The 23,422-nt window shown below is 28.6% G+C and overlaps 1 protein-coding gene across 1 annotated transcript; it reads left to right on the top strand.

The window, feature by feature from the left end:
- Positions 1–12,837: 12,837 nt before the first annotated feature.
- On the top strand, positions 12,838–17,988 carry LOC147806076 (uncharacterized). Its single transcript, XM_087149529.1, has 3 exons — positions 12,838–13,496; positions 13,848–16,453; positions 17,192–17,988. The coding sequence occupies exons 1-3, from the start codon at positions 12,838–12,840 to the stop codon at positions 17,986–17,988; spliced, it is 4,062 nt and encodes a 1,353-aa protein (XP_087005655.1).
- Positions 17,989–23,422: the final 5,434 nt, after the last annotated feature.

Genomic DNA, 23,422 nt, shown 5'->3' with positions numbered 1-23,422 from the left:
GTAGAAGAGCTTTCTCTTAATTTGAAAGATGCCGAAAATTTTGGGAAAGCCGAAGAATGCACTCTGATGAGTGCATTGAGCTTAGTATGAAAACTCGTTACAAAGGTAACAATCAAAATGTTTCCGATAGGATCCAAAAATTTATAGAACACTTTGTTAAAACTTTTTTATGTGATTTTATGTTAGAGATTTCGGAGGCATTTGCAATCCATAATGACGTTTTAACTGAGTTTGATATGTTCAGTAATTTTGACATTAATTATAAGTTACCAAATAGTCCAGACAAAGTTACCTTTCTACTTTGTTCTCTTTTTATGGGAATAAACAAACTGATAAATTTCAAGGTGTTATTAAAATCTCACCACAATTTATAAATTCCGTAGAAGCGAAGAAAGAAATAGATAGTTTTGAGACACAAATGTCACTTGCAAAAGTGACTTATGACTTGAATAAAAATGCTGCGGTGCAATCACTTCTGAAGTGTAATAAGAAAGAAAAAGCTAAGAAATGCATTGAGAAGAACATATCTTCCTTTGATGCATTAAATTCTTTTGAAAAAGAATCCCATTTCTGCGAAACTTTTCCTAATTTATAAAACTATTAGCATTGTCGGTTATTATACCAACGTCAACAGATACTGTTGAAAGGTTATTTTCGAAAATGAATCTTGTTTGCACCGAGTTGCCACCGAGGATGAAAGAGACACTCGATAGACATTTGCGTATTGTTGTAAATGGGCCGGAAAAATTGACTGATGCTGAGTGTTCAGCTATCATAAACTGCTGTTTGTAGAAAATGCAACACCATGAAAGAATCATCAGAATCAAATGAAATTTAATGCAGAAACGACTTGTACTGATACAAATAAATGATGAAATTTTCAAAACAAAAGAAACAAATTAAGCGTCCGAAATCAGTATTTGGTGCAGCCACCACGCGCTGCAATAAGTGCTGCTATACGACGTGGCATGGAGTCAAACAGATGTTGAATATCTGCTTGAGGAAGAGAATTCCATATCGCTTGTATGCGCAACCAAAGTTCGTCTTTGGAAACTGCAGGACGCGGATCACGAGTGAGACGCCGACCAACCATATCCCACACGTGCTCAATAGGCGACATATCCGGCGAATAAGCAGGCCAAGGAAGAAGTTGCATGCGTTGTGCTGAACAGAAGTCTCTAACAGTCCGCGCAACATGTGGGCGTGCATTATCCTGCTGAAAGATAGCTCCAGGGATGCCTTGAAGGAAAGGAACGACTTCGGGCTGTAGCACTTCACGGACGTATCTGTTGCTATTGAGATTACCCTCAATTCGTATCAAATTGGATCGTCCATGATACGAAATCGCACCCCAGACCATAACTCCGGGTGTTCGACCACTATGTCGTTCAATAATACACTCAGGAAGGCAGCGTTGACCGGCATAACGTCTAACATGAACACGGCCATCATGGGTCCACAAATTGAAGCGTGATTCATCTGAAAAGACAACTTGGTGCCAATCAGCTCGCCAGTCTCTGTGCTCAAGAGCCCACTGCCGACGCAGCCGTCGATGATCCGCCGTGAGGGGAATCCTGTATAATGGCACCCTTGCACGCAATCCACGGCGCAGCAGACGACGACGAATTGACGAAGCCGACAATTGTACACCTGTAGCAGTAGACCAATGTGCTGCCAGCTGCCTGGAGGAAGCTGTGCGATCATTCACCGCCATGCGGAGCAGGTGTCGATCATCGCGCTCTGACGTCACCTTCTGTCGTCCAGTGCCTGTTTTTCGAGTTGTTCGGTGCTCGTCGGTCCACTGCTTCCAAACTCGCATCACTGTGGAACTGTTCCGCTGCATACGAGCTGCTATTGCGCGATAGGAAAATCCTCCTTCTCGAAGACCGATTATCCTCCCTCGTTCAAACTCCGTAAGTTGCTTGAATTTCTTATTCTTCCGTCGTGGAGGCATACTCAGGTCTCACTAAACGTTTGCCACTAACAAATAATCATAGACTATTTTCAACGTCCCGCTACAGCACTTTATTTATACGCTTTCAGCATCAATTCAGAGGGAGCTGCGCGCGCCACGCACGCGCGATGGCTCTGAAACTTTATTAATTTGCATAATATCCTATAATTGACATTTGCTGCGAATTTCATTTGATTCTGATGATTCCTTCATGGTGTTGCATTTTCTACAAACAGCAGTTTAAATATTATCAAATCTACTGGCAATTGACGTATAATGCTTTAATATTTTGTTAATCATGTTTTTCTGCTTTAATTCTAAGACTAAGTTTGATCTCATTTAATTTATATTATGTACCTTAACATCTTTGAAGTAAAAAAAAAAATTTTAAATTCCAAATGTAGTATTCTAAGAAAATATTTATACTTCTACAAACATCGTGTGTGCATTCTTATTGATATTAAATGATATTTTTTTTTGCAATTAAATAATTGAGCAATATATTGTTCATAAAATTAATTGATAAAATATTATGTAAATAAAAATTAACTTATGTCAATTTTTTAAGAAAAATATCACAAATTTAAGAATTGTTTAAGTTTACTTAATGTGCAACGCATTAGAAGTGATACGTAACTAAGTTGTGTTATTTAAAATATGTCAATTGAAATTATTAAAAATGTGAGTGATTTTGTTTCTATTATTCGTCCGAAATGAATATTCTGTGTTGCGCAGTGTAGGCTAAATGCCAAATATTTGTATGTTGCATCTCTAATTTAGTAGCAGCAATAGCTGTTTATTTCTGAAAATTTAATTTTTTTAATTATAATTTTACAGTGTAGAACATAGTCTTGTATCCATCTACAATTTAAGAACTCCTTGAAAAGGTTTTTCGCAATAACAGGATCCTATTAGCACAAATTCACAAAAGCAGGACCCTGGTTGAAAGAATGTGACTTAACGCTTATTTTATATTCTCAAATTACGAGTAATTTTTTCAGAATTTTACAAAAACCGGACCTTTTACAAAATGTCTAGACAGACCACTGCTTTTGGTAAAGCATTAACAGTATATTTTGAGGGTAAGAGAGTTCTGTTTAATTTTGAAATTATTTTCAATTTGTAATTTTATTCTGAACAACTCCAAATGGAATTGCTTGGAACACAGCAATACTAACAGAACTATTACAGGACCAACTTCTAATTGCCATTTGGAAGAGCGTTATAGCTCTTTGTGGTTAAGAGAGTCCTCTTATTTAATCACGAGACCATAATTATTGATTTGTTATTTTATTCTGGAGCTGTCCGTTACTCAGTAATAATAACAGAACCATCACAGGACTTTAACTTCTAATTGCTATTCAGTGACGCATTATAGCATTTTGCGATTAAGAGAGAACTATTTAATCATGTAGCAATTAGCTTGTTGTTGAACAACTCGTAGTGAAGTTGCTTGGAAAGCCGCAATTATATCGAAACCAATATAGGATTGACTTCAAAAAGCCATTCGGTAAAGCATTATGGAATTTTGAGGTTAAGAGAATTCTATTTAATCTTGAAACCTTCATTAATTTCAGTCCAAACAACAGAAGGTGGAATTGTGAAGACCGTATATTATTTCTTACCTTTGATGAAAAAAAAAAGCTCTAATAATTGTTAGGAACGCATATGTTTAAATTTAAATTAAATAAAAAAATTGTTTTATGTGAAAATGAGAAAAGATAGTGCAATTTTACATTCTCTGGGTCTAACAATCAATCACGGGGTAAACTTTGGGTGTTTAAGCATCGTCTAGAAGAGTGAAGGCCTCAGCACGGGTTACAATATACAAGAAATTTTTTCCTTTAGTAGTCCAAATGTAATGACATATTTCGTATATCTTCCCACTACGCAGCTTAGTAGCCAGAATATAGTGACATCTGTTTTATTTTCCACCACTACTCAGTTTATGTTTGTTACATCGGACCACTAAATTGATCCATGCTGAGGCCTTCTCTCTTCCGGGAGGAGTGGGTTTAAGGCGCTAATACTGCGGAATTTAGGCACTCTTTAAATTTTTTTTGATGAGTAGTCTTTGTTTGAAAAGTGCAAAATATTGTTGCCAAATGAGCAATTATCAGGTGAAATCAATGCACTTTTTTGGCCTGCAAAGTTCTGAAAAGAAAATTTAGCATCTAATCCCAAAACTAGCTCGAAATTGTTCAATATTAATACTGCCTCAGTAAAACACTGATGGTGAAAGACTATGTAGCAATCGAATATTTCTAAGTGTAAACAACTTCAAAATACTTCAAAGTTCAAATAGTTTAAAAATATTTCAAAGTTCAAATAGTTTAAAAATATTGCTAAGTCCGAAAAAATGTCGAAATCTTCCTAAGCACAAACAACTTCAAAATATTTTAAAGTTGTTGTTAAAAAATATTGTTAAGTCAGGAGAAATCTCGAAATATTTCTAAGCTCAAATTGTTTAAAAATATTGCTAAGTTTGAATAAATCTCAAATTATTTTAAGTTCATATAGTTTGAAAATATTGCTAAGCCCGAAAAAATGTCGAAATCTTTCTAAGTACAAACAACTTCAAAATACTTCAAAGTTGTAATTAAAAAATATTGTTAAGTCTGAAAAAATCTCGAAATATTTCTAAGTATGAACAACTTCAAAATATTTCGAAGCTTAGATAGTTTAAAAATATTGCTAAGCCTGAAAAATTCTCGAATTATTTTTAAGTTTAAATAAATTGAAAATATTGCGAAGTCCGAATAAATGTCAAAATATTTCTAAGTACAAACAACTTCAATATATTTCAAAGTTCTTATAGTTTAAAAATATGGTTAAGTCAGAATAAATCTCGAATAATTTCTAAGTTCAAATAGTTTGAAAATATTGCGAAGTCCGAAAAAATCACGAAAATTTCTAAGTACTTCGAAATATTTCAAAGTTCATATAGTTCAAAAATATTGCTATGTCCGAAAAAATGTCGAAATATTTCTAAGTGCAAACAACTTCGAAATATTTCAAAGTTCTTATAATTCAAAAATATTGCTAAGTCCGAAAAAATATCTAAATATTTTTAAGTTCAAATAGTTTGAAAATATTGCGAAGTCCGAAAAAAACACGAAAATTTCTTAGTGCTTCGAAATATTTCAAAATTCAGATAGTTTAAAGATATTGCTAAGTCCGAAAAAATGTCAAAATATTTCTAAGTACAAACAGCTTCAAAGTATTTTAAGTTGTAGTTAAAAAATATTGTTAAGTCTGAAAAAATCTCGAAATATTTCAAAGTTCTAATAGTTTAAAAATATGGCTAAGTCTGAATAAATCTCGAATTATTTTTAAGTTCAAGTAGTTTGAAAATATTGCGAAGTCCGAAAAAATCACGAAAATTTCTAAGTGCTTCGAAATATTTCAAAGTTCATATAGTTGAAAAATATTGCTAAGTCCGAAAAAATATGTAAATATTTCTAAGTACAAACAACTTTAAAATATTTCAAAAACATAGCTATGTCCGAAAAAATGTCGAAATATTTCTAAATACAAACAACTTCAAAATATTTTAAAGTTGTAGTTAAAAAATATTGTTAAGTCAGAAAAAATCGCGAAATATTTCAAAGTTCTAATAGTTTAAAAATATTGCTAAGTCTGAATAAATCTCGAATTATTTTTAAGTTCAAATAGTTTGAAAATATTGCGAAGTCAGAAAAAATCACGAAAATTTCTTAGTGCTTCGAAATATTTCAAAGTTCAGATAGTTTAAAAATATTGCTAAGTCCGAAAAACTGTCGAAATATTTCTCAGTGCAGACAACTTCGAAATATTTAAGTTCAAATTGTTTAAAAATATTGCTAAGTCCGAAAAACTGTCGAAATATTTCTAAATGCAAACAACATCAAAATACTTCAAAGTTCTTATAGTTTAAAAATATTGTTAAGTTCGAAAAAATATCTAAATATTTCTAAGTACGAACAACTTCAAAATATTTCCAACTTATAGTTAAAAAATATTGATAAGTCAGAAAAAAATCACGAAAATTTCTAAGTGCTTCGAAATATTTCGAAGTTCATATAGTTCAAAAATATTGCTATGTCCGAAAAAATTTAAAAATATTTCTAAGTACGAACAACTTCAAAGTATTTTGAAGTTATAGTTAAAAAATATTGTTAAGTCTGAAAAAATCTCGAATTATTTTTATGTTCAAATAGTTTAAAAATATTGCTAAGACTGAATAAATCTCGAATTATTTTTAAGTTCATAAAGTTTGAAAATATTGCGAAGTTCGAAAAAACACGAAAATTTCTTAGTGCTTCGAAATATTTCAAAATTCAGATAGTTTAAAGATATTGCTAAGTCCGAAAAAATATGTAAATATTTCTAAGTGCAAACAACTTCAAAATATTTTAAAGTTGTAGTTAAAAAATATTGTTAAGTCAGAAAAAATCTCGAAATATTTAAAAGTTCTAATAGTTTAAAAATATTGCTTAGTCAGAATAAATCTCGAATTATTTTTAAGTTCAAATAGTTTGAAAACATTGCAAAGTCCAAAAAAATCAGGAAAATTTCTAAGTGCTTCGAAATATTTCTAAGTCAGATAGTTTAAAAATATTGCTAAGTCCGAAAAAATGTCAAAATATTTCTAAGTACAAACAACTTCAAAATATTTCAAAAATATAGCTAAGTCCGAAAAAATGTCGAAATATTTCTAAGTACAAACAACTTCAAAAATAAAGCTAAGTCCGAAAAAATGTCGAAATATTTCTAAGTGCAAACAACATCAAAATATTTCAAAGTTCTAATAGTTCAAAAATATTGCTATGTCCGAAAAAATGTCGAAATATTTCTAAGTGCAAACAACATCAAAATATTTCAAAGTTCTTATAGTTTAAAAATATGGTTAAGTCAGAATAAATCTCGAATCATTTCTAAGTTCAAATAGTTTGAAAATATTGCGAAGTCCGAAAAAATCACGAAAATTTCTAAGTGCTTCGAAATATTTCAAAGTTCATATAGTTCAAAAATATTGCTATGTCCGAAAAAATGTCGAAATATTTCTAAGTGCAAACAACTTCGAAATATTTCAAAGTTCTTATAATTCAAAAATATTGCTAAGTCCGAAAAAATATCTAAATATTTTTAAGTTCAAATAGTTTGAAAATATTGCGAAGTCCGAAAAAAACACGAAAATTTCTTAGTGCTTCGAAATATTTCAAAATTCAGATAGTTTAAAGATATTGCTAAGTCCGAAAAAATGTCAAAATATTTCTAAGTACAAACAGCTTCAAAGTATTTTAAGTTGTAGTTAAAAAATATTGTTAAGTCTGAAAAAATCTCGAAATATTTCAAAGTTCTAATAGTTTAAAAATATTGCTTAGTCTGAATAAATCTCGAATTATTTTTAAGTTCAAATAGTTTGAAAACATTGCAAAGTCCGAAAAAATCAGGAAAATTTCTAAGTGCTTCGAAATATTTCTAAGTCAGATAGTTTAAAAATATTGCTAAGTCCGAAAAAATGTCAAAATATTTCTAAGTACGAACAACTTCAAAGTATTTTAAAGTTATAGTTAAAAAATATTGTTAAGTCTGAAAAAATCTCGAATTATTTTTATGTTCAAATAGTTTAAAAATATTGCTAAGACTGAATAAATCTCGAATTATTTTTAAGTTCAAAAAGTTTGAAAATATTGCGAAGTCCGAAAAAAACACGAAAATTTCTTAGTGCTTCGAAATATTTCAAAATTCAGATAGTTTAAAGATATTGCTAAGTCCGAAAAAATGTCAAAATATTTCTAAGTACAAACAGCTTCAAAGTATTTTAAGTTGCAGTTAAAAAATATTGTTAAGTCTGAAAAAATCTCGAAATATTTCAAAGTTCTAATAGTTTAAAAATATTGCTTAGTCTGAATAAATCTCGAATTATTTTTAAGTTCAAATAGTTTGAAAACATTGTGAAGTCCGAAAAAATCAGGAAAATTTCTAAGTGCTTCGAAATATTTCTAAGTCAGATAGTTTAAAAATATTGCTAAGTCCGAAAAAATGTCAAAATATTTCTAAGTACAAACAACTTCAAAATATTTCAGAAATATAGCTAAGTTCGAAAAAATGTCGAAATATTTCTAAGTACAAACAACTTCAAAAATAAAGCTAAGTCCGAAAAAATGTCGAAATATTTCTAAGTACAAACAACTTCAAAATATTTCAGAGTTCTAATAGTTCAAAAATATTGCTAAGTTCGAAAAAATATCTAAATATTTCTAAGTGCGAACAACTTCAAAATATTTCAAACTTATAATTAAAAAATATTGTTAAGTCAGAAAAATCTCGAAATATTTCAAAGTTCTAATAGTTTAAAAATATGGCTAAGTCTGAATAAATCTCGAATTATTTTTAAGTTCAAGTAGTTTGAAAATATTGCGAAGTCCGAAAAAATCACGAAAATTTCTAAGTGCTTCGAAATATTTCAAAGTTCATATAGTTGAAAAATATTGCTAAGTCCGAAAAAATATGTAAATATTTCTAAGTACAAACAACTTTAAAATATTTCAAAAACATAGCTATGTCCGAAAAAATGTCGAAATATTTCTAAATACAAACAACTTCAAAATATTTTAAAGTTGTAGTTAAAAAATATTGTTAAGTCAGAAAAAATCGCGAAATATTTCAAAGTTCTAATAGTTTAAAAATATTGCTAAGTCTGAATAAATCTCGAATTATTTTTAAGTTCAAATAGTTTGAAAATATTGCGAAGTCAGAAAAAATCACGAAAATTTCTTAGTGCTTCGAAATATTTCAAAGTTCAGATAGTTTAAAAATATTGCTAAGTCCGAAAAACTGTCGAAATATTTCTCAGTGCAGACAACTTCGAAATATTTAAGTTCAAATTGTTTAAAAATATTGCTAAGTCCGAAAAACTGTCGAAATATTTCTAAATGCAAACAACATCAAAATACTTCAAAGTTCTTATAGTTTAAAAATATTGTTAAGTTCGAAAAAATATCTAAATATTTCTAAGTACGAACAACTTCAAAATATTTCTAACTTATAGTTAAAAAATATTGATAAGTCAGAAAAAAATCACGAAAATTTCTAAGTGCTTCGAAATATTTCGAAGTTCATATAGTTCAAAAATATTGCTATGTCCGAAAAAATTTAAAAATATTTCTAAGTACGAACAACTTCAAAGTATTTTGAAGTTATAGTTAAAAAATATTGTTAAGTCTGAAAAAATCTCGAATTATTTTTATGTTCAAATAGTTTAAAAATATTGCTAAGACTGAATAAATCTCGAATTATTTTTAAGTTCATAAAGTTTGAAAATATTGCGAAGTTCGAAAAAACACGAAAATTTCTTAGTGCTTCGAAATATTTCAAAATTCAGATAGTTTAAAGATATTGCTAAGTCCGAAAAAATATGTAAATATTTCTAAGTGCAAACAACTTCAAAATATTTTAAAGTTGTAGTTAAAAAATATTGTTAAGTCAGAAAAAATCTCGAAATATTTAAAAGTTCTAATAGTTTAAAAATATTGCTTAGTCAGAATAAATCTCGAATTATTTTTAAGTTCAAATAGTTTGAAAACATTGCAAAGTCCGAAAAAATCAGGAAAATTTCTAAGTGCTTCGAAATATTTCTAAGTCAGATAGTTTAAAAATATTGCTAAGTCCGAAAAAATGTCAAAATATTTCTAAGTACAAACAACTTCAAAATATTTCAAAAATATAGCTAAGTCCGAAAAAATGTCGAAATATTTCTAAGTACAAACAACTTCAAAAATAAAGCTAAGTCCGAAAAAATGTCGAAATATTTCTAAGTGCAAACAACATCAAAATATTTCAAAGTTCTAATAGTTCAAAAATATTGCTATGTCCGAAAAAATGTCGAAATATTTCTAAGTGCAAACAACATCAAAATATTTCAAAGTCCTTATAGTTTAAAAATATGGTTAAGTCAGAATAAATCTCGAATCATTTCTAAGTTCAAATAGTTTGAAAATATTGCGAAGTCCGAAAAAATCACGAAAATTTCTAAGTGCTTCGAAATATTTCAAAGTTCATATAGTTCAAAAATATTGCTATGTCCGAAAAAATGTCGAAATATTTCTAAGTGCAAACAACTTCGAAATATTTCAAAGTTCTTATAATTCAAAAATATTGCTAAGTCCGAAAAAATATCTAAATATTTTTAAGTTCAAATAGTTTGAAAATATTGCGAAGTCCGAAAAAAACACGAAAATTTCTTAGTGCTTCGAAATATTTCAAAATTCAGATAGTTTAAAGATATTGCTAAGTCCGAAAAAATGTCAAAATATTTCTAAGTACAAACAGCTTCAAAGTATTTTAAGTTGTAGTTAAAAAATATTGTTAAGTCTGAAAAAATCTCGAAATATTTCAAAGTTCTAATAGTTTAAAAATATTGCTTAGTCTGAATAAATCTCGAATTATTTTTAAGTTCAAATAGTTTGAAAACATTGCAAAGTCCGAAAAAATCAGGAAAATTTCTAAGTGCTTCGAAATATTTCTAAGTCAGATAGTTTAAAAATATTGCTAAGTCCGAAAAAATGTCAAAATATTTCTAAGTACGAACAACTTCAAAGTATTTTAAAGTTATCGTTAAAAAATATTGTTAAGTCTGAAAAAATCTCGAATTATTTTTATGTTCAAATAGTTTAAAAATATTGCTAAGACTGAATAAATCTCGAATTATTTTTAAGTTCAAAAAGTTTGAAAATATTGCGAAGTCCGAAAAAACACGAAAATTTCTTAGTGCTTCGAAATATTTCAAAATTCAGATAGTTTAAAGATATTGCTAAGTCCGAAAAAATATGTAAATATTTCTAAGTGCAAACAACTTCAAAATATTTTAAAGTTGTAGTTAAAAAATATTGTTAAGTCAGAAAAAATCTCGAAATATTTCAAAGTTCTAATAGTTTAAAAATATTGCTTAGTCTGAATAAATCTCGAATTATTTTTAAGTTCAAATAGTTTGAAAACATTGCAAAGTCCGAAAAAATCAGGAAAATTTCTAAGTGCTTCGAAATATTTCTAAGTTAGATAGTTTAAAAATATTGCTAAGTCCGAAAAAATGTCAAAATATTTCTAAGTACAAACAACTTCAAAATATTTCAAAAATATAGCTAAGTCCGAAAAAATGTCGAAATATTTCTAAGTACAAACAACTTCAAAAATAAAGCTAAGTCCGAAAAAATGTCGAAATATTTCTAAGTGCAAACAACATCAAAATATTTCAAAGTTCTTATAGTTTAAAAATATGGTTAAGTCAGAATAAATCTCGAATCATTTCTAAGTTCAAATAGTTTGAAAATATTGCGAAGTCCGAAAAAATCACGAAAATTTCTAAGTGCTTCGAAATATTTCAAAGTTCATATAGTTCAAAAATATTGCTATGTCCGAAAAAATGTCGAAATATTTCTAAGTGCAAACAACTTCGAAATATTTCAAAGTTCTTATAATTCAAAAATATTGCTAAGTCCGAAAAAATATCTAAATATTTTTAAGTTCAAATAGTTTGAAAATATTGCGAAGTCCGAAAAAAACACGAAAATTTCTTAGTGCTTCGAAATATTTCAAAATTCAGATAGTTTAAAGATATTGCTAAGTCCGAAAAAATGTCAAAATATTTCTAAGTACAAACAGCTTCAAAGTATTTTAAGTTGTAGTTAAAAAATATTGTTAAGTCAGAAAAAATCGCGAAATATTTCAAAGTTCTAATAGTTTAAAAATATTGCTAAGTCTGAATAAATCTCGAATTATTTTTAAGTTCAAATAGTTTGAAAATATTGCGAAGTCAGAAAAAATCACGAAAATTTCTTAGTGCTTCGAAATATTTCAAAGTTCAGATAGTTTAAAAATATTGCTAAGTCCGAAAAACTGTCGAAATATTTCTCAGTGCAGACAACTTCGAAATATTTAAGTTCAAATTGTTTAAAAATATTGCTAAGTCCGAAAAACTGTCGAAATATTTCTAAATGCAAACAACATCAAAATACTTCAAAGTTCTTATAGTTTAAAAATATTGTTAAGTTCGAAAAAATATCTAAATATTTCTAAGTACGAACAACTTCAAAATATTTCCAACTTATAGTTAAAAAATATTGATAAGTCAGAAAAAAATCACGAAAATTTCTAAGTGCTTCGAAATATTTCGAAGTTCATATAGTTCAAAAATATTGCTATGTCCGAAAAAATTTAAAAATATTTCTAAGTACGAACAACTTCAAAGTATTTTGAAGTTATAGTTAAAAAATATTGTTAAGTCTGAAAAAATCTCGAATTATTTTTATGTTCAAATAGTTTAAAAATATTGCTAAGACTGAATAAATCTCGAATTATTTTTAAGTTCAAAAAGTTTGAAAATATTGCGAAGTTCGAAAAAACACTAAAATTTCTTAGTGCTTCGAAATATTTCAAAATTCAGATAGTTTAAAGATATTGCTAAGTCCGAAAAAATATGTAAATATTTCTAAGTGCAAACAACTTCAAAATATTTTAAAGTTGTAGTTAAAAAATATTGTTAAGTCAGAAAAAATCTCGAAATATTTCAAAGTTCTTGTTAGATCTCAAAAATATACGCCTACGCGTTTTACCCTTATCGCGCCCCCCACTCCACTTTGCATCTCTGTCAGAGAGGCAAGCATTCGTTCAATCAAGAACTTCGAACAAGGAAGTTCACTTGTCAGCTCTCTCATGAGCTATCTTTCATTGTTTACTGCTATTGCAGCAGTCATAATAATTTTCAATTTTCTTCGTGTATATAGTTCATTATGTTATTAAGTTTGTTTAATAAATGTTAAATAAAAACACTACAGTCCGCTTTCTGTTACATACAATGCACATAAATTTGGTCCGTCGAGCCGGAGCTGTTACCATTAAAAATGGCTTCAAAGGATAAAATTACTATCCTAAATCGCAAAAGAGGCTCATTTAAGTCTCAATTAACAAAAATTGACCAATTTCTAGTTACTGAAACGGTCTTGGATATTGTGAAGTGCCAAACAAAATTGGAAGCTTTGCAAAAAATCAAATGCAAACTTGAAGAGTTAAAATATGATTACTTCGAAATCGTTGAAGATGATGATGTGGATACGATTGAAACTTCATTTTCGGAATTGGAAGAAGAAATAGAAAGACTAGAGGTAAGTCTCAAAACAATTTTGACCTCTAGTAAACAAACTATTTCAACTGAAAATAGTGTGCATAATTCAGAACTCTTGTCAAAAACAGAATGTGTCAACATTAAATTGCCAGAAATTCCATTACCTAAATTTGCTGGGCAATATCAGGAATGGCATAACTTTAAATCGCAATTTGAGAATGTAATTCATTCAAATTACAAATTATCAGATGCTCAAAAACTGTTTTATTTGAAGTCTACGTTAATTGGTCCAGCAGCAGACATAGTGACTTCAGATGATTCATATGATTCATTATATAAAGCATTGTCTGAGAGATTTGAGAACAAAAGATTAATTGTTAACAGTCATTTTAATGAAATATTATCTTTAGAAATACCTTTTCAAGAATCCGCAAAAGGGTTAAGAAATTTTGTTGATTGTATTCAAAAACATGTTAGAGCTTTAAAAACAATTGGTTTAGAGTTAAATGATTTTTCTGAAGCATTGTTAATTAATTTAATTTTGAAAAGGCTAGATAAAGAAACTAAAAAACAGTTCGAACTTTCATTGGTATCAACTGATTTACCGGCGTGGAAAGAATTCATTGAATTTTTAGAAAAAAGATGTTTAATGCTAGAGAATATTCAGGCTAATATAATAACAAAACCAAAACATTCATTTGAAAAGAATCAAAAGGGAAAAGCACTTTTTGTAAAAAATGATCATAAATATGTTTGCGTCTTATGTAAAAAAAACCATCCCATTTTCAGATGTGAGTCATTCTTAAGTTTAGACGAAGTTGCTCGATTTCATGTCGTAAAACAAAATAATTGCTGCATCAATTGCCTAAGCCCCCATCATAAGTTAGCTCAATGCCCATCAACACGTGCTTGTACCACCTGTAATGGGAAACACAACACCCTCTTACACCGCAAGGTTGATAAGAAACATGCTCTTGAGGAGCCGCCTTTGAAGTCGGAGGACTCAAAAACCCATAAATTCGTAGATTCCCAAACACAATCAGATTTATCTTTTTCTCTTATCGCAGGGAAGGAAATAATTCCGAAACAAAGTGTTTTACTCTCCACATGTGTTTTATACATAAAAAATGCATCTGGTAACAGATTAATAGCGCGCGGTGTAATTGACACGGGAAGTCAGCAATCGTTTATTTCGACTGAATTAGCTAATAGATTAAATATAAAAAAGGTTAAAAATCATATATCTATTTCGGGAATAAATGGATGTATTACGCAACTACATTCAAAGATATGTACAGATATTTCGAATAAAGATGAGTCCTATTCGAGGACTGTTGATCTTTTAATCACTCCCAAGATTACAGATTGGATCCCGTCGCAAAACATAAATGTTGAAAGGTTGAATATTCCTTCGGAATTAATTTTAGCTGATCCAAAATTTTGGGAATCAAATAAGATAGATATTTTATTATCTGCTCAGTTTCTTTTTGAAATTTTGTTACCAGGTAAATATAGCACTGGTAACTTAATTTTCCAAAATTCAAAACTAGGGTATTTAACCAGTGGGGTTATTGAAGGAAATGTTAGTAAACAATATTGTGGTTTAATAGCTCAAATTGATCCAATTGAAGACTTAATTGAAAGGTTTTGGGAAATCGAAGATATTAAAGATAAAAATTGTTCTTTAAGTGAGGAATCGGTTTATTGCGAAGAGCATTTTAAATTAACGCATAAACGGGATTCTACTGGTAGATTTATAGTTGAGATGCCAATGAAAGAGGAACCACCTAATTTAGGGGAATCAAAACATATCGCAGAGAAAAGGTTAAATAGTTTAAATAGAAGATTAGAGAAAAACCCTCACATGAAGGAACTTTATTCTAATTTTATTAATGAATATGAGAATTTGAATCATATGGAAAGAGTTAATGAGGATAAATTACCCTCTCATAACTATTATTTACCTCACCATTGTGTTCTCAAATCAGAATCTAAAAGCACTCCTCTTAGAGTTGTTTTTAATGCATCGTCTCCTTCCTCAAATGGAAATTCACTTAATGATGTATTAATGAAAGGAGATATTGTTGAAGATATTTTTGATCTAATACTCAGATTTAGAACGCATAAGTTTGCCTTTACTTTCGATGTCCAAAAAATGTTCAGGCAAATACTCATAACTCCTTCACAAAGGGACTATTTGCGTATTTTGTGGACAGATAATATAACCAATCAGCTTGTAACTTTCAAATTAAAGACTGTTACCTACGGAACTGCTTGTGCCCCATTTCTTGCAATAAGAACTCTTCAGCAACTTGCAACCGATGAAGCGACGAATCACCCATTAGCATCTGAAGTAGTTTTACGAGATATGTATATGGATGATTGTATCTCGGGTTCCAAAGACATAGAATCAGCACAAATACTTCAACAACAGTTGAAAAGTATATTCGCTAATTGTGGAATGAGTCTTCATAAATGGACATCTAATTCCCCAGAACTGTTGAATGATCTATCTAGTTCACTGAAAGAACATTCTTTTTCCATTTTTGAGCATGCAACTGCCAAAACTCTTGGAATGAACTGGTTAAATTTCGATGATCTTTTTGTTTACAAAATTGAATGTAACCAGGACACTACTTATACCAAAAGAACCATACTTTCGTTAATTGCCAAGTTGTATGACCCACTTGGTCTTCTGGGTCCAGTCATTAGCAAGTTTAAAATCTTCATGCAATCATTATGGTTACAAAAACTTAATTGGGAAGATACTTTGCCCCAAGCACTAACAAAGAACTGGTGTGCTTTAGTTTCGTCTTTAAAGGACATTGAACAAATAAAAATTCCCCGTTGGATTTTAGTAGATAACCCAACAAAGGTTATTTTACACTGTTTCTCAGATGCTTCTGAGGCTGCATATGGCGCAGTTATATACATTCAATGCATACTTCCAAACAATTCAGCTAGTGTAAGATTGGTCACTAGCAAGTCTCGAGTGTCGCCATTAAAAACCATTTCCATACCTCGCTTGGAATTATGTGGCTGCCTTCTGGCTGTTCAACTCAAGACAAGAGTCGAACAATCTTTGAACATTATCCTTGATGAAATAATCATGCATACCGATTCATCGATTTCTTTGGCCTGGATTCGGACACCACCGCATCAGCTAAAGACTTTTATCGCCAACAGAGTTGGAAAGATTCAACAATTAAGCAAAAACTGTAATTGGCAACATGTTTCATCGAAGTGCAACCCGGCAGATTTAATTTCCAGAGGAATGCTTCCAAATGAGCTCGTTGCTAACAAACTTTGGTGGCAGGGACCTACCTTTCTGCAAGAACCTGCTTCCTTGGCATCAAACCACTTAGATGATCCTTCATCAAATACAGACTTTTTGTGTGAACTAAAAGACACTAATACTCAGAACTTAATTGCTGTCAAATCTGACTTTATAGATAATTTTTTGAAATCAACTAATGATTATAGAAAATTAATCCATGTATTTAGTTTCGTCCTTAGGTTCATAGGAAACTGCAGAAAACAAAAGAAATCAGGTGAGTTAACCGCAGAAGAATTGAATGGCAGCGAATTAAAGTTGATTTCCTTAATTCAAAAGGAAAGCCTAAATCAAGATTATGATAGGTTGAGCAACTCTCAACAGGTAAAAAATTCCAATTTAAAATTTTTATCTCCATTTATTGATGAAAATCAGAAGGTTATTCGTGTTGGAGGTCGACTGAGGAATTCAGAATTATCTTATGATAAAAAATTTCCTTTGATTTTACCTAAAAATCATAACATCACTAAATTAATTCTGTTAGATATACATGAAAGAAACTGTCATGTAGGAGCTCAAACACTTTTGCATTTAACGAGACAAAAATATTGGCCTATTGGAGGTAGAAATTTAGCTAGAAGTATTGTTCATAATTGTGTAATTTGTGCAAAATTTAATCCTCAATTCTCAGTGCAAAAAATGGGAGATTTACCCGCGGAAAGATGCATTCAATCTTTCCCATTTAATATTACAGGAGTTGATTTCTGTGGCCCCTTTCAAATTAAAAACAAATTTCAAAGAAAAGGTCCATTGCAAAAAATTTACATTGCAATTTTCATTTGTTTTGTAACTCGCGCAGTACACTTTGAAATAGTTACAGATTTGACATCAGATTCTTTCATAGCTGCTTTAAAACGATTCATGTCTCGAAGAGGTAAAGTCTCAACTCTTTTTACAGACAATGGCCGTAATTTTGTAGGTGCGAATAATGAACTCAAACGCTTATTTAAACTAGTAAGCAAACCAGACAATATTTTGGTGAAATATCTCAGTTCTGAAGCCATTCGTTGGAATTTCATTCCCCCCAGATCTCCACATTTCGGAGGCCTTTGGGAAGCTGGAGTGAAATCATTTAAATTTCATCTTTTACGAGCAGTAGGATGCTTAAAATTAAATTTTGAGGAATTTTTAACAGTAACAAATCAAATTGAAGGAATCTTAAATTCCAGACCAATGGTACCTCTCTCTTCTGATGCAAATGAAGAACAAGCATTAACTCCAGGTCATTTTTTAATCGGAAGACCGATTTTGGCCATGGTAGAACCTAATTTGACCGATTTGTCAGATAACTCCATAAAACGTTGGCAACGTGTAACTAAAATTGTCCAATATGTCTGGCAAAGGTGGCATAGAGACTACCTAAATCATTTGCAACAGAAGAATAAATGGTTTTTCCAAAAACAGAATATTTCTGTTGGGGATATAGTATTAGTTAAGGAAGATAATCTTCCAATTAATAATTGGTTATTAGGAAAAATTGAGAAATTGTTTTTTGGAAAGGACAATAACGTCAGAGTTTGTCTTGTGAAAACAAAAAATGGCATATATAAAAGATCAATTAACAAATTGGCTGTATTACCAGTTTCAACTAATTAAGCATTGTTTATTCTGAAATTATTATTTTATTGTGTTTTTTTCTTTTATTATTATTATTCTAGTAAGCCATTACACTTGTGAAATTTTAAATAATTTATGTCCATATATATAGCTTTTGTCATGCATATATTTGATTAGTTGTGAAACTTATAATTTTTACTATGTATGTTAATTTTTAGTTATTGAATAGTTTGTGCAATGTCTTGACAATCTGACAGACCTTGCACGGTGGGGCGGAATATGTTAGATCTCAAAAATATACGCCTACGCGTTTTACCCTTATCGCGCCCCCCACTCCACTTTGCATCTCTGTCAGAGAGGCAAGCATTCGTTCAATCAAGAACTTCGAACAAGGAAGTTCACTTGTCAGCTCTCTCATGAGCTATCTTTCATTGTTTACTGCTATTGCAGCAGTCATAATAATTTTCAATTTTCATCGTGTATATAGTTCATTATGTTATTAAGTTTGTTTAATAAATGTTAAATAAAAACACTACAGTCCGCTTTCTGTTACATACAATGCACAGTTCTAATAGTTTAAAAATATTGCTTAGTCAGAATAAATCTCGAATTATTTTTAAGTTCAAATAGTTTGAAAACATTGCAAAGTCCGAAAAAATCAGGAAAATTTCTAAGTGCTTCGAAATATTTCTAAGTCAGATAGTTTAAAAATATTGCTAAGTCCGAAAAAATGTCAAAATATTTCTAAGTACAAACAACTTCAAAATATTTCAAAAATATAGCTAAGTCCGAAAAAATGTCGAAATATTTCTAAGTACAAACAACTTCAAAAATAAAGCTAAGTCCGAAAAAATGTCGAAATATTTCTAAGTGCAAACAACATCAAAATATTTCAAAGTTCTAATAGTTCAAAAATATTGCTATGTCCGAAAAAATGTCGAAATATTTCTAAGTGCAAACAACATCAAAATATTTCAAAGTTCTTATAGTTTAAAAATATGGTTAAGTCAGAATAAATCTCGAATCATTTCTAAGTTCAAATAGTTTGAAAATATTGCGAAGTCCGAAAAAATCACGAAAATTTCTAAGTGCTTCGAAATATTTCAAAGTTCATATAGTTCAAAAATATTGCTATGTCCGAAAAAATGTCGAAATATTTCTAAGTGCAAACAACTTCGAAATATTTCAAAGTTCTTATAATTCAAAAATATTGCTAAGTCCGAAAAAATATCTAAATATTTTTAAGTTCAAATAGTTTGAAAATATTGCGAAGTCCGAAAAAAACACGAAAATTTCTTAGTGCTTCGAAATATTTCAAAATTCAGATAGTTTAAAGATATTGCTAAGTCCGAAAAAATGTCAAAATATTTCTAAGTACAAACAGCTTCAAAGTATTTTAAGTTGTAGTTAAAAAATATTGTTAAGTCTGAAAAAATCTCGAAATATTTCAAAGTTCTAATAGTTTAAAAATATTGCTTAGTCTGAATAAATCTCGAATTATTTTTAAGTTCAAATTGTTTGAAAACATTGTGAAGTCCGAAAAAATCAGGAAAATTTCTAAGTGCTTCGAAATATTTCTAAGTCAGATAGTTTAAAAATATTGCTAAGTCCGAAAAAATGTCAAAATATTTCTAAGTACAAACAACTTCAAAATATTTCAGAAATATAGCTAAGTTCGAAAAAATGTCGAAATATTTCTAAGTACAAACAACTTCAAAAATAAAGCTAAGTCCGAAAAAATGTCGAAATATTTCTAAGTACAAACAACTTCAAAATATTTCAGAGTTCTAATAGTTCAAAAATATTGCTAAGTTCGAAAAAATATCTAAATATTTCTAAGTGCGAACAACTTCAAAATATTTCAAACTTATAATTAAAAAATATTGTTAAGTCAGAAAAAATCTCGAAATATTTCAAAGTTCTAATAGTTTAAAAATATGGCTAAGTCTGAATAAATCTCGAATTATTTTTAAGTTCAAGTAGTTTGAAAATATTGCGAAGTCCGAAAAAATCACGAAAATTTCTAAGTGCTTCGAAATATTTCAAAGTTCATATAGTTGAAAAATATTGCTAAGTCCGAAAAAATATGTAAATATTTCTAAGTACAAACAACTTTAAAATATTTCAAAAACATAGCTATGTCCGAAAAAATGTCGAAATATTTCTAAATACAAACAACTTCAAAATATTTTAAAGTTGTAGTTAACAAATATTGTTAAGTCAGAAAAAATCGCGAAATATTTCAAAGTTCTAATAGTTTAAAAATATTGCTAAGTCTGAATAAATCTCGAATTATTTTTAAGTTCAAATAGTTTGAAAATATTGCGAAGTCAGAAAAAATCACGAAAATTTCTTAGTGCTTCGAAATATTTCAAAGTTCAGATAGTTTAAAAATATTGCTAAGTCCGAAAAACTGTCGAAATATTTCTCAGTGCAGACAACTTCGAAATATTTAAGTTCAAATTGTTTAAAAATATTGCTAAGTCCGAAAAACTGTCGAAATATTTCTAAATGCAAACAACATCAAAATACTTCAAAGTTCTTATAGTTTAAAAATATTGTTAAGTTCGAAAAAATATCTAAATATTTCTAAGTACGAACAACTTCAAAATATTTCCAACTTATAGTTAAAAAATATTGATAAGTCAGAAAAAAATCACGAAAATTTCTAAGTGCTTCGAAATATTTCGAAGTTCATATAGTTCAAAAATATTGCTATGTCCGAAAAAATGTAAAAATATTTCTAAGTACGAACAACTTCAAAGTATTTTAAAGTTATAGTTAAAAAATATTGTTAAGTCTGAAAAAATCTCGAATTATTTTTATGTTCAAATAGTTTAAAAATATTGCTAAGACTGAATAAATCTCGAATTATTTTTAAGTTCAAATAGTTTGAAAACATTGCAAAGTCCGAAAAAATCAGGAAAATTTCTAAGTGCTTCGAAATATTTCTAAGTCAGATAGTTTAAAAATATTGCTAAGTCCGAAAAAATGTCAAAATATTTCTAAGTACAAACAACTTCAAAATATTTCAAAAATATAGCTAAGTCCGAAAAAATGTCGAAATATTTCTAAGTACAAACAACTTCAAAAATAAAGCTAAGTCCGAAAAAATGTCGAAATATTTCTAAGTGCAAACAACATCAAAATATTTTAAAGTTCTTATAGTTTAAAAATATCTAAATATTTCTAAGTACGAACAACTTCAAAATATTTCAAACTTATAATTAAAAAATATTGTTAAGTCAGAAAAAAATCACGAAAATTTCTAAGTGCTTCGAAATATTTCTAAGTTCATATAGTTCAAAAATATTGCTATGTCCGAAAAAATGTCGAAATATTTCTAAGTGCAGACAACTTCGAAATATTTAAGTTCAAATTGTTTAAAAATATTGCTAAGTCCGAAAAACTGTCGAAATATTTCTAAGTACAAGCAACTTCAAGATATTTTAAAATTGTAGTTAAAAAATATTGTTGAATCTGAAAAAATCTCGAAATATATCCAAGATCAAATTGTTTAAAAATATTGCTAAGACTGAAAAAATCTCAAATTATTTTTAAGTTCAAATACTAGTTTGAAAATATTGCGATGTCCGAAAAAATCACGAAAATTTCTAAGTACTTCAAAATGTTTTAAAGTTCTAATAGTTCAAAAATGTTGCTATGTCCGAAAAAATGTCAAAATATTTCTAAGTACAAACAACATGAAAATATTTCAAAAATATAGCTAAGTCCGAAAAAATTTCGAAATATTTCTAAGTACAAACAACTTCAATATATTTCAAAGTTCTTCTAGTTGAAAAATATTGTTAAGTTCGAAAAAATATCTAAATATTTCTAAGTACGAGCAACTTCAAAATATTTCAAACTTATAATTAAAAAATATTGTTAGGTCAGAAAAAAATCACGAAAATTTCTAAGTACTTCAAAATATTTCAAAGTTCAGACAGTTTAAAAATATTGCTGAGTCCGAAAAAATGTCGAAATCTTTCCAAGTACAAACAACTTCAAATTATTTAAAAGTTGTTGTTAGAAATATTTCGAGATTTTTTCTGACTTAATAATATTTTATAAGTTCAAATTGTTTAAAAATATTGCTAAGTCCGAAAATATGTTAAAATATTTCTAAGTACAAACAACTTCAAAATATTTCAAAAATATAGCTATGTCTGAAAAAATGTCGAAATATTTCTAAGTTGCAAACAACTTCAAAATTTTTTAAATTATAGCTAAGTCCGAAAAAATGTCGAAATATTTCTATGTGCAAACAACTTCGAAATATTTCAAAGTTCTTATAGTTTAAAAATATTGCTAAGTCTGAAAAACTGTCGAAATATTTCAAAGTACAAACAACTTCAAGATATTTTAAAGTTGTAGTTAAATAATATTGTTAAGTGTGAAAAAAATCTCGAAATATTTCTAAGCATAAACAACTTCAAAATATTTCAAAGTTCTAATAGTTTAAAAATATTGCTGAGTCCGAAAAAATGCCGAAATCTTTCTAAGTACAAACAACTTCAAATTATTTTAAAGTTGTTGTTTGAAATATTTCGAGATTTTTTCTGACTTAACAATATTTTATAAGTTCAAATTGTTTAAAAATATTGCTAAGTCCGAAAATATGTCAAAATATTTCTAAGTACAAACAACTTCAAAATATTTCAAAGTTTAGATAGTTTAAAAATCCTGCTAAGTCCGAAAAAATCACGAAAATTTCTAAGTACTTCAAAATATTTCAAAGTTCAAAAAGTTTAAAAATATTGCTGAGTCCGAAAAACTGTCGAAATATTTCCAAAATATTTCAAAGTTCAAAAAGTTTAAAAATATTGCTAAGTCCGAAAAACTGTCGAAATATTTCTAAGTTTCAAATTGTTTAAGATAATAAGATTTAAAAAAAAAATATATTCAAAGCAGGTGTGATTTAAATGTTTTTAAAAGAGGCAAATAATTTTTTTCCCAATCATTAATTCTACTTTAAATTAAAAACTAAATTTTCATTCAAAAATTACATTTTAATACAATTAATGCTGGAAATATAATTTTTTTGTTCATTAATTTACCCTTCAATAAATAAATAGTACTTATACATTTTTTTTCTTTAGAAACATGCTTGTTTCTATATGTTTCGTTAGAACATTTAGAAACAAGCATATACAGATAAGTATATGCTTCATATACTTATCTGTGATAACAAATTAAAAAACTTCTATATCCTGACATTTTCCTTTATTTTTATAACTCATATATGTTATTATTTTTTTGTAAAAATAAATGCCATTATTTCAAACAATCTATTTTAGAAATGAAATAAAATGTCAAAAAAGAACTACATAGTTTTACAAGAATTTCTGGAAGTTATGCATGTGAAAATGTTTGATAATTTTCATCATCTTATATTTTTATGTAGAGTTTTAATAATCTAAATATGTTTCTGCTTTTTAATAATTTATATAAAAATAAAAACTATTAACAT

This window comes from Parasteatoda tepidariorum, chromosome 8, assembly GCF_982258835.1.
Source record: "Parasteatoda tepidariorum strain Cologne lab strain chromosome 8, Ptep-v5.0, whole genome shotgun sequence".
Classification (NCBI taxonomy): domain Eukaryota; kingdom Metazoa; phylum Arthropoda; class Arachnida; order Araneae; family Theridiidae; genus Parasteatoda; species Parasteatoda tepidariorum.
Note: the sequence above shows the minus strand (reverse complement) of the source record. Positions and strands in the feature narration are given on the sequence as shown.

Coding starts and splice junctions, on each gene's coding strand:
- LOC147806076 (XM_087149529.1), top strand. CDS start 12,838: ATGGCTTCAAAGGATAAAATTACTATCCTAAATCGCAAAAGAGGCTCA. Junction 13,497..13,847: donor TTTCAAGAATCCGCAAAAGG/GTTAAGAAATTT, acceptor TCCCATTTTCAG/ATGTGAGTCATTCTTAAGTT. Junction 16,454..17,191: donor ATCAAATACAGACTTTTTGT/GTGAACTAAAAG, acceptor TAACTCGCGCAG/TACACTTTGAAATAGTTACA.